General features: G+C 35.2%; 1 protein-coding gene across 4 annotated transcripts in view; it reads left to right on the top strand.

The window, feature by feature from the left end:
• Positions 1-12,826, top strand: part of Spag6 (sperm associated antigen 6) — a 63,327-nt gene that overhangs the window by 16,365 nt on the left and 34,136 nt on the right. For 3 of the 4 annotated variants that reach the window (XM_071619701.1, XM_071619703.1, XM_027928583.3), the window contains exons 3-4: positions 2,956-3,122; positions 7,638-7,821. In XM_071619701.1, the coding sequence (XP_071475802.1) occupies positions 2,956-3,122; positions 7,638-7,821 (351 nt within the window). The remainder of the gene's footprint in view (positions 1-2,955; positions 3,123-7,637; positions 7,822-12,826) is intronic. The other variant, XM_071619702.1, reaches the window with a different exon arrangement.

Here is a 12,826-nt window from a genome sequence, read left to right as displayed (position 1 = left end):
CTTTAAATATGTTTATGAATTTAGCTTTTCTCTTTAGAGTATTGATCTTTCTTAATTGAAAGGGTGTATGTCCATTATAAAAAAATAAAGGATATCAGTGACAACAAATACAACTCAATTCCAAAATGAGCAAAGGTGTTGAATTGTATTTCTCCAACAAAGACATACAAATGGCCAAGAATCACACAAAAGGATACTTAGCAGCATTGCTGGGGAAATGCAAATCAAAACCACATGAAATACCACTTCACACACATTAGGATGAGTATTTATTTTTAATGGAAAATAACAGTTGTTGGTGAGGATGTAGAATATTTGAACCCCTGGTATTTTGCTGGTGGAAAAGTAAATGGCGCAGCCACGTAGAAAAGAGTTTGGTGGTTGTTAGGTGGTGATGGTTACATGGATTGCAAATGACCACTGAATCATACATTTAAAAAGGGTCAAAATGGTGATTTTATGTTATTTATGTTTTACCATGTAAGACTGCAAAAAAAAAGTAATAAAGCAAACTACAAATTGTTTTACACCCAACTTTCCAGAAATAACTTTTGTCAACATTTGCTAGTTATTCTAATACATTATTCAGTTTTAAACATTTGTTTTGAGATTGAGATTTTAGAAACTCCATTTAAAAGAGATGGATAATACTATAAACAATATTCATGAGCATTAGGTTAGCTTTCTGTGAGCTATGACCCAAGAGTGAACAGGAGCCCTCCTACCCAGAGTTAACCAACCTGCGTGGGATCCACACTTCAATGGTGGCTTTATAGAAGATGATCTAATCTGGCCAACTTGGATATAAAAATGGAGACCAATGAAACTGGAAACTAGAAAAAGCCACAGATCACATCTTAAATTTATTGGTGATAAATGCGGTTGTTTTCTGCTTATGTTATTTGGTAGTACTGTTTCTTTAATTGTGGTCTGATCTTAGATGTTATTATAGTTATTATAAATGTTTCTTTTTATTCTATTCAATGTTTCTGAATAGAACACAAAAGAGTATATTGGTGATATTTACTTTTATATATCAGTGGGATATATTTTTAAAGAAAAGATGTAATAACATCAAGTTTAATAAACTGGTGTAAATTAAGTAAAGTTTAGAAAATCAAGGGCACTTTGTTCCATTTAGAATTCTGTCATTACCTTTCTTGTAACCTTAGGCTCAAACAGCATCATTAAAGCAGAAAATTGTAATTGACTATTTCTCAGGCTTTATAACAAGGCAAGGTTGATATAAAGAGCTGGAATAGCCAGCAAAATAACCAAAATGCAATTATTATTGATCTCCCTCTCTCCTTAATTTTCAATACATATTATTTATTTAATAATGATGTATAAAGAATGTTTAAATTCTAGCCTTGCACTACCATTTACTAATTGTGTGACAATTTACTGCTCTCAGCTTTAATTTCCTATCCTATCAGTAAAACAGACATAGTAATAGGGCCTATTTCATAGGTTTGTTATGAGGATTAAGTGAATTAATATGGAAAAAAGTCCTTAGAACAATGTATGCATATAAGTGCTGGATAGCTATAAGCTACTTTCATTATGGTTGTATAACAGCAGTGATGCTGATATACCTATCATGTATTCAATCATAGGGTGAATGCTATGAAAGCTGGTAATACGTTATACTTATCTAAAGGAATTTACTTGGAGGTAGTAGTACTCTTCATGAGTACAAGATCCAAGCAAAATGGCCCTCCAAGCTGCCCATGCTCTGAGATAGATCATGATAAAATTTCTGTAATAAACTATAAATTAAGTTGGAATAAGAGAAAAGACTAAATGGAAGGCTTCATTGAGAATAAAGGACGTGGGGACTTCCCCCTCCTGTTTCCTGCCTATGAGGTACTAGACATTACACCATATACAACTTTTTCTGGATTCCTCATGACAACCCTATCAGGTCACATAGCTATTTATGAGTTGAATCAGATTTTCAATTTTTTAAAAAATGTTTTCATTGGTGCATTATAGTTATACATAATAGTGAGGTTCATTTTTACATAATCATAAATGCACAGGACACTTTGCTCATTCTTAGTCCCCAGTACTTCCCCTTTCCCTTCTCTCCTCCCTCCCCCTTATCCCCTTCTTTTACACTAGCGGTCTTCTATTTATTTATTCTTTTCTTAACTGGTAAAAGTGGAATTCATTGTGATGTATTCGTACATGCATATAGCATAATTTGCTCAATTTCATTACACAGTTATTCCTCTTACCCACCCCCCCTTCCCCTCAATCCCCTTCCTCTACTGTTCATCTTTTGTTTTGAGATTCAAACTCTAACTCCAAAGCCTTTCTTATTTCCATGCTGTGCTGCTGCTTAATAATTATAGTTTGTATGATTTTGTGTCTTGGCAGGTCAGATAATTCTAAATATCCCATTAGCTTTCAGTGGATAATTTTTTTGTTTCCACTGATTTTTACCCTTGATTTTCTTGTCTGAATATGTGTTATGTCAGCTTTCTGTCAGTATGAAAAATGCTTAACAAAACTCAACACAAAGGAAGAAAGATTTATTTTGGCTCACAGTTTAAAGGTTTCAGTGCACGATCACTTGGCTACAGTTTCTGGGCTGTGGTAGGGCAGAACATCATGGCAGGGAGCACTTGGTGGAGCAAAATTGCTGGATTCATGGCAGCCAGGAAGGAGAAAGGGAAAGAGGGAGGGAGGGAGATAGGAACTGATGAAAGGGAAGACAAAAGACACTTCAAGGACATGCCCTCAGGGATCTGCCCAAATCCTAGTCTCCACCACCTCCCAGCAGTGCTGTGCTAGCTGCAGACCCAACTTTAACCCAGGAACCTCTGGGGGCCATTCCAGAGCCACACTGTAACATTCATATGTGTATACACACACACACACACACACACTAAATTGTGTTTGTTTTTTAATTTAAATTTTGCTGATTCTGTGTTTCATAATTTAACTCAGGTGTAATGTCTTTGCTGAGGCCTCTTCTTCTGGATGTGGTCCCAACAATTCAACAGACTGCTGCTTTGGCTCTTGGGAGACTGGCCAATTATAATGATGACTTAGCAGAAGCAGTTGTGAAGGGCGACATTCTTCCACAGCTTGTTTATTCACTGGCAGAACAGAATGTAAGATTAAAAAAAAAAAACTCATATGCATTTTGTTTTAGATTTTAAAAATGTTGGTCGAGTGGGCAGAGTTGTGAGCTTATAGTAGGTGTTTGAATTATCTGGGTATTAGTACAACCTAAAATTCTCTGAATTGCACATAATAATATCTTTAGTGTACTTAGCTTTGGGGCTGATAAACAGCTTTTCTCCATTAAGTTAATATAAGGAGACAATGATTTAGTTCTTTTATTTTAGGGAATCATACATAAAGCAATATTTCTGTATATAAGACTTTAAACAAAGCTATAGGATTTGTATTAGGGAAGAGTATATATAGCTCCTGTCACCTGTCAGTGATTCTTACATGCAAGTGGAATCTGGTTAGTGTTGAAAGAGTGAAAGACAGTTTTGGAGCAAAGGCTAGAGAAAGCAAGCAGAAGGAGGAAGAATGTGTTCAATGGAAGATTTTTTTTTTTTTAAATTTTTTATTGTTGGTTGTTCAATGGAAGATTTGACGAAGCCTTTTTTTTTTTTTTTTACACTTATGTAAGGTAGCATGTTAACTCTTTTAAGCACTATCTAAAAGTGCCCTAATTTCCCCCACTTCTATCTGGCACTACTCTGTTTCTATACAGTTTCATCTATTTGGTTTCCACAATTGTTAAGATAGGTAGGCTCTTGCATTCCACTCTACTAGTTTATTATAGCCTAGGTATATATCTTTGTTGGAATCTTTAAGATTAAATCCTTATTTGTGTCATAAAAATACAAACAATCCTGGAAAATGGGCAAAAGGATATGACTAGATATTTCTCCAAAGAATATCTACAAAATGGCTAACAAATATATTAAAAGATGGCCATAATAAAACATTAAAAATGGAAAATTACAAGTGTTGGTGAAGGTACAGAGAAATTGGAACCTAGTATGTTGCTGGTGGAAATGTAAAATGGTGCAGCTGCTGTGAAAAAGTTTGTCAGGTCTGCAATAGTAAAACATTGTTACTCTACGCCTGAGCAGTTTTCCTCCTGTTATATATCCAAAGGAAATGAAAACAGGTTCTCAAACAGAACTTACATATAAATGTTCAGAGTAGCATTATTTACAACAGCCAAAAGGAAGAAGCAACCCAAAGTCGTCAACAAATAAATGGATAAACAAAATGTTACATATCCATACAATGGACTTTTATTCAGTCATAAAAAGGAATAAAGTGCTGATAAATGCTACAACATGGATGAACCTTAAACACATTCTGTCAAGTGAAAGGCCACATATAGTATGATCCCATTTATATGAAATATCCAGAATATTCAAATCCATAGAGACAGACACATATTGGTGGTGTTATGCCAGATTCGTGGGACCCCAATAGACCTCCAGGAGCCGAATCCGATGCAATCACACAAGAGTCTTTATTGCAAACTGGAGCCTGGACTCACAACTGTTCCCGACACAGCGGGGAGTGAGTCCTGGTCCTTTGTTCAGTGAGATTTTATAGGTTTTGGGGGTACTCTATGTGTCACAACATCACACAGCAAATCATTCCATACCGTGGGAAAATCAAACAACAACTCTTAACATTTATTAGCACATTCAATGGCGGGAACAAGTTGGGTAGGGGTGATTGGTTAGTACAAGAGGGGGGTTTGTTTGAATTGATTGGTTTAGGCCACAAGGGGTGTATGTGCTAGACTACATGGTTTCCCAACATGTTATCAACCACCATAAACTGCTTGGGGGTCATCTGGCATCCCAGGTATTTTCCCTGTCTCATGCTGATTGGAGGTTGCTAGGGGGGTTGCTATGGGTCCTCACCTGGCCTAACTGAGTCAGGGATACCTGGCACCGCAGACCTCTCCTGTTATTTACAGACAAACAACTCAGCAGGGTGGGTATATACCTAGGAATGCTCTGTGGGTTTTTCCAAGGACAAGGGTCACGTCCCCTGCCTTGGACAGGCTTTGCTCTGAGATAGAGGCTGATTTCTCAAAAATGGAGCCACATTAGTTTCTCAGTGGCTGCTAGAGACTGGGGGAAGAATGGGTATAGGGAGTGGCTGCTTAATTTATAAGGGGTTTCTTGTAGGGGTACTGAAAATATTCTGGAACTAGATAGTAGTGATGGTTGTACAACATTATGAATGCATTAAATGTCACCAAATTTTACATTTCAAAATTGTTAAAATGGCAAATTTTACAATACAGATATTTTTATCAGAATTTGAAAACCCTAATTGTACAAAAATTTTGACTTTTTTTTTTTTTTTCTGGTACTGGGGATTGAATTCAGGACCTCACACATGCTAGGCGAGTGCTCTATTACTGAGCTACATGCTTAATCCTCGTTTTTTGTTATGGTTGTTAGTTTTTGTTTTTAATAGATTTGAGAGTCATTTACTAATGCCCCCACAAGGAATCACAGAAACTTAATTTTCTACTGGCGCAGTGGCACATGCTTGTAATCCCAGTGGCTTGGGAGGCTGGGACAGGAGGATCTTGAGTTCAAAGCGAGCCTTACTTAGCAACTTAGTGAGGTACTAAGCAACTCAATGAGACTCTGTCTCTAAATAAAATACAAAATAGGGCTGGATATGTGGCTCAGTGGTTGAGTGCCCCTGAGTTCAATTCCCAGTATCAAAAAAAAAAAAAAAAAGAAGAAGAAACTTAATTTTTCTTGTGGATGTTTCTTTTTCTTTTTCATCAAATAGAGTTTCTTCCTCCTTGATTCTGTTCTTTCCTTTGAGGTCAGGGGTCTGTGTTTCTATATCCCACATAGAAGTTTCTCAGTAGAAATTTTCTAAAAGTGAATGAATGTCTATTAGGTGTAAAGAGACAGAAAATACTAGGCATAAAAGTGAGGAAGCAGTGAGAATCAAAGCATTATTCATTCATATGCTTCTGTCTCTTACCAGTCTTGAAGTCATTTCTCAAAGGATATTTAATCTCCTTTTTATGAAGCACAAAGTCCTGTGTATTTTCTCTCTCTTTCTCTTTTAAAGCCAATTCTTTTGGTAAGGAATAGGAAAGAGGAACATTAGGAATTTACATGAAGTAAAAAGAAGAGAGAATTAGATCAGAACATATGAATTATAGGCACTGCATTAGTAATAATTATTGATACCTATAATTTACCTGTGAATTTGATGATTCAGCAGAATCAAAAGTCAAATTAGCTTAATGACAAGAAATATATCATCATTATTTCCCCATGATTATAAGAAAATGATCTATAGAAACCTACTTTAAAATTCTACTCTAATATTTATAATAAAGTAGTAGGAATTGGGTTACTGCCATAAGAAACTAAATATAACTTATAATTGAAATATCAGTACTAACAATGTATTTCTTATATTCATAGTATATGTTAATTGCATAGATGTAATCTGTTAAAATAATACTTAATGTGTTTTCTTTCCTGCCTATAATTTGCATTATATCAGTATTTTAGCCTAAGAGAAGGCTTTCAGAGCAGGTGCTGTAATCACCTAGTCCCTTTTTAGCAGTCACTTAAAGAAACAGAAACATAGAATATAAAGTAGGAGATTAATTGTGTTTTGTTTTGTTTTGCAGCACTGGGATTGAACCCAGGGTCTTGCACATGCTAGGCAAGCACTTTACCACTGAGCTACATCCCCAACCACTTAATTGGGTTTTATTAATAAAGGAATTATGACAACATCATTGTATCATTTTTTTAACCATAAAACAAGAGAATTATAGCCAAATGTTTTTATATATTGAATTGTTTTAGTAATATGAAGAGAAACATGTTAGTTTTATATTTTAGTTTCAGTTTCTTATTCCTTAATTAGATAAATTTATACAGGAAATATAAACATGAAGCAATATTTAAAAGTCATATAATGACAATTTGCTTTTATATTTAAGAAAACATTTATAAAGGGGACAAATAACTAATATTCCATTCTTTAACTCGTTATTTGTGAGGAGAAGTTTGAAAATAGATAATGAATTATTTTTCTGTTTGTTGATTGGTAAGTGCATCTTGGAATATGGTTGTTATTTCAGGGTAACTTGGGACACCAGAAGAGTTAGTGGAGGTTATGAAAGGCCCGCCTTGCTTAGAGACTGAGGAGAAGTAAAGGAAATGAGTTAGTTGGTTTAGTAACTCATGCTAACAATCTAAAAGCTCCCTTGGGTCACACAGTGCCTTTCAGTGTAATGCAGACACATAAAATCTCATTGTTTTATGAACTTACAGAGAGCACAATTTTATATTTTATTTTGTACAATTTCAAATTATATATTTTAGAGAAAAGATATGAAATATAATGTAAGACTTACCTTGTTTTTAGTTTAGTTACTGAACAGAAACAATGATGAAACAACAAATAATCAAAATGATTTTGCGGTTTTTTCATCTTTTGTTCTCAAAAGCTATTGATTTTACTTATATTAATAATATTTTTATATCATATGACTACCATATTTATATTTATGACTACCATAGATTTTGGATATGTAAGTGCTCAATTCCTTTTGGGTTTGGTCTCTTTTGCCCTGGTAGCGATTCTACAAGAAAGCAGCAGCCTTTGTGTTGCGGGCAGTTGGTAAACATTCCCCTCAGCTGGCTCAGGCCATTGTGGACTGCGGAGCACTGGATACACTGGTGATATGCCTGGAAGATTTCGACCCTGGAGTCAAAGAGGCTGCAGCCTGGGCACTTGGATATATTGCAAGACATAATGCAGGTATTATAACTTAAATAGGATGATGAATTTAGGTCCATTAGGTAAATCTGGTTTTTCTTAGTAAACCATAGATAGGGGCTTTAAGGACATATTTATATCATCAATTTTGAAGGATAGCCAAGTTGTTTGGATCACATTCTCACAAAGTACTATATATTTCTATCTTTAGCAGAAGGGGAATTTGAAGTGGGGAGGAGAAAGATGCGAAGGGCAGCAGGGTGTGAGGAGTGGAGCTGATTCTCAAAGGCCTTGGTAAATAGGTTCAGTTACAAAGATTATGGTGGTTTGTCACCCTTCAAGGAGTCATTGGTTTTCACCTTCATTCATGACAGAGCATTCCAAATCAGCCAGGAGCTATCTCACTTGAGTGAGTGATGTGAAAAGATACGGATATAACTTTCTACACTATGTTTGTATTCTGCTCATGTTGGGCAGGAAGGAGGAGGTAGAGAAGGAGGGGCATCTTCTCTTATAAACTGGTATCTCAGTGAAGTCAAGGAGGAATGGGGCCTCTTGGGAGAAGATTGTGCTGCCTCAACTGATTGATAAGAAACACATAGGGAACATAATCGCCCCACTACTTTATAGAAGTTGCTTATGAACAAATAACATAAGAAGAAAATACATTTTCAACAAACATAAATTAAAACCATCAATTTTGCTAATAATAAAAAAATGCATCAATGAGCTATCTTTTCCATCTACTATTATTGTGAGGGTCAGGGGAGTAAAGTAGCAATGCAGCTAAGTAGTTAAGAGGACTTTGAGTTTGAGTCCAACTATTACCACTTAGGTGCGACCTTGGACATAGCTTTTAAACTTTCTGAACCTTAACTTCCTCATCTGCAAAAGGGTAACCAATAATAGTTACTTCATAGATTTGTTGTGAGGATGATGAAATAATACCTGTAAAGTGCTTAGACCAGCACTTGGCAAGTGGCAAATACTCAGTAAATGTAAGATATTCATATTAACACTGAAAATTGGAGAGGACATTATAGCATTTATGACATTTAGCTGGGTGCCATAACCCCAGCTACTTGGGAGAGGTTGCAAGTACTAGGCCAGCCTGGGCATTTTAATGAGAACTTTTCTCAAAGTAAAATAATACAATAATGTTTATGACATCGGAAAAGAAACTACAAATTGTATAATCTCATGGAAAGCAGTTTGACAAAACAGAATCTAAGTCATGAAAGAGCTCATGCTTACCCTGAAAAGTCTGCTTTGGAAATTCATCCTCAGGATGAAATTCCACAGAATGAACAAGTGTAGTCATGAAAACATTATTGTACATTATTTGTAATATCAAAATACCTCAAACATTTGACAGAAATTTAGTGTTTAAATTATAGTAATCTACTTAATGGAATCTCATGCAACAAAGTACAAAGGTAATTATGTTCCCTATATGGTAACACAGAGAGTGATTATAATGTTAAAAAGAATGAAATTATATATTACAATTATAATATAAAAATAAAATTTTGTGTGGATATAAATTACAAAGAAATAAAAGATTGTATTACTAACATGGTGACATTAAGGATGGTCTTTCAGATTTTTGAATGTCTGTGTAGGTAATAAAATAATAACTATTATCTATTGAGTAATTACCATGTGCCTGGCTATAAAATTCAGAAACATTATCTCATTTTGATCACTACCCTTGGGTAGGCATCACTCTCACATAATGTAGAGAGGATGCCTGAACTTACGTGAATGGTGGAACCAGAATTTGGGTCTACATCTGTGTGACTTCCAAGCCATGTTAACTACTATACCCTACAGCTGCACTAAATACTTCCTGAAAGAACATTAAAGAAAAAACTTTCAGAAACAGGAAGAGGTTCTCCACAATTATATTTAATTTGATTCTTATAATGGTGGTACTACTAGAGACAAAATAAAAATAAAAAGTAGAAAACTAAGTTGAGAAATAAAACTATTTTTATACTAGAATGATTCAGAAGTAACATATTAAAATTCTTCCTTTTAATATCTAAAGTTTGGTTTTCCAAGTAGTTTTACCTTAGACTATTGTTTAGTACATGCTTAATGAGAAAACTAAGGCAGTGTTTTAAATCAGAAGCTGGTTATCACAGGAAACTACATAAGTGGATTTAGTAAGTTTTTTGATATGTCAGAGGGATATATTATACATTGTGACATAAGTATTTCAGAATGGTTCAAAAGAGCTTTGAGGGACAGCTGTGCAGATACACTGTCAGGCAGGTGCCCAGAGATAACCTTTTCATCCCTCTCTTTTGTTGAATCTGGGTGAAATGATTATAGTTCATAAATAGGATCTGTCTTAGGGATCCCATTCCAATTTCTTGCTATAATCTGACTCCCACATGGAATTCCCACTGTAATTTCAATATTTCACAGTAGTTAGGGGCCTGGGACCCAGAAACTCCCCAAAGAGATTACTGCATAGATTTCTCAGAAAAAAAGGGAATTACTATCTAGTAAGCTATAGAAGAAGTCATCATTCACATCCAAATCAGTGAAAATAGAGGATTTTCCTCCACTAACGTGATTTATTTCTCAATGATTTCCTGAAACTGGAAAAGATTGAGATTAATGGGAGAACATTCACTCAGTGTTTTCTTCTTAATATTAGTAGTAAAATGTTTGATCAGACAATTTAAGATCTTAAATATTTAGATTTTAAATGGAGATGCAAAATAAATCAAACTATATCTTATTTAAGGGCAAAAGAAGGAAAAAGTATATATATAGGAAACAAAAATATATTTACAGTAGAAGAAGAGAGAAACACTGGACATTATTTGCATTATTTGGCTTTGGCTTATTTGAAAATTATAATTTTTAAAACTTATTTCTAGGGCTGGGGTTGTAGCTCATTGGTAGAGTGCTTTTCTATCATGTGTGAGGCACTGGGTTTGATCCTCAGCACCACATAAAAATGAAATAAATAAAGGTATTGTGGCCATCTACAACTAAAAAACAATTTTTTAAAAAGTTATTTTCGGGTATAGATTTATAAAACACTTTACTGACCACCAAAAGAAATGATGTTTTGGGGTTTGTTTGTTTTTGTCTCCATATAAAAAATATTAAATTTTTATGATCAAATCATCAGTTATTGAATACACGTGATTGTATTTACCTCTCAATTTGAAGATAAATAAGCTTTTCCCTTGTATTTTCCCTGTTCTTAGATTAATTATTTCTCTTTTTCCTTCTCGCTACTCTTTCCCATTCTGCATGATTGTTCTAACCAGTGTCAAGTCTCTCACTCTTCCTAAGGAATAGTCTTGCTTTTGGTGATAAAGGGTGTCCAAAGAGTCTGTGTTGACAGTGGGATTGTGCAGCCTCCCTAGCTGCTGCAGCTGCTGAGAGGCAGGTCCAGGGAGGCTCATGGAGAAGGGGGGTATGTGGGCTGTTCTTTCCTGCTCCCCTACCCTGGGGGCAGGGCAGTCTCTCTCAGACGTGGGGTCTGTTAAGCCAGCAGCTCTGGGGAGGAGCACTTCCAATGACCTTCATTGCATAGGATGGTGGCAATTAAGAGTAGGAGGGACTGAGGTGAGAGCACAGCCTTGCTGAAAGTGTGAAGGAGAAACCATCCAGGTGTTTTGGGTGAATGCTCTTCCATATTTGGGCTCAAAAAGAAGTTTAAGTGTTTATTTTTGGAGCTAACTCTGGCTGTTCTCACACCTGGCAAAGAGGGGTACATTTGGTTAGATATTCTACAACTTTCAAATTATTGATATAAGTGTCACAGATAGGAAGTTGGACTGGAGAGGCTGGAAGATTTATTCTGATCACAGAGCAGTTTACGGTGGAACTATTTTACAACTTCTCAAAACTTCCAAGATTCTTCCTTTCTATAAAGGGAAAATGAACAAGAGCTCATCATTCTTTTAAAACTCCTAGTCATATCTGAAAATCATGCCAGATACTTCTGTTTTTAGTACCTGATGGCTGATTTCCACATGTGTGACTGTTCTTTCTCTGTAGACCTGATTTATGTCCCGCTCAGCAGCAGTTAGGAGACAAGCTTTTCCACAACCAGTGAAAAGCAGTGCTCACAAAGACCCGCTGATGTGGACTGTACAGAAACACCGGGTAGATTATATCCTGTTTACTAAAATAGATAATGTAAGGAAGGAATCAAAACAGCTGGCCAGCCTGATTGTTTTCTGTCTTACATTGAATAATAAAATAAGAAAAGGAGAAGAGAATTTTAAAATTAGAATTCTTGCAAATATTCTTCTTGTGCTACTTACATGCAAATGTCATAGCCTAAATAGTGTAGAACAGCTGAGGAAGCAATAATTTTTTAAAAAAACTTCACATTTATTTGTGGTGAGAACACCTGAAAGATATTCTCTTAGCAATTTTCAAAGCAATTAAAGTTTAAAAACCCAAAATATTCATGATAAATATATGAAGTAAGAGCTAGGGACTTTGTTCTTTATGTCTTTGTGTGAGAAAGGATGGGGAGAAGGAGACTAGCACCTAGTAATTAAAATTTCATGATGATGCAGGAGACTCTCCTTGGGAGGTTGAGGCCACAGGGTTGCTTGAACCCACGAGTTTGAGAGCAGTGTGAGCAACGGAGCAAGGCCCTGACTTAAAAACCAAAAATAATTAAAGTCTATTTGGAGACCACCCAGACAACTGTCTTTATTGTGCCAGTAAATATTAACATTGATTTCTGAAACATCTTTATTTTTTTTTAGTTTAAAAAATAATCTCATTTTGGAGGGGTTGTAGAACACATAAATATAGGGTCAAATGAGGTATATAATATGAAACATATCACATTTATTTGATACAACACTTATTTTCACAAGTATATTTTCTATTTAGGTGTTAATGAAAAAAAAGGATAAAGTGAAAATAAATGTCTCTCGTATGTTTTTTGGCCTAGAGGCCAAATGTGTTAAACCAAATAACAGTTTAATTATAACCTTGTTTACTCAGTGGTTATCTGATTTGTTGGTTATTTTCAGGGTTCAGTTTCTATGCTAGT

Source organism: Marmota flaviventris, chromosome 12 (assembly GCF_047511675.1).
Source record: "Marmota flaviventris isolate mMarFla1 chromosome 12, mMarFla1.hap1, whole genome shotgun sequence".
Lineage (NCBI taxonomy): Eukaryota > Metazoa > Chordata > Mammalia > Rodentia > Sciuridae > Marmota > Marmota flaviventris.
The sequence above is the reverse complement of the archived record's forward strand: the minus strand, read 5'-3'. Positions and strand labels throughout refer to the sequence as shown.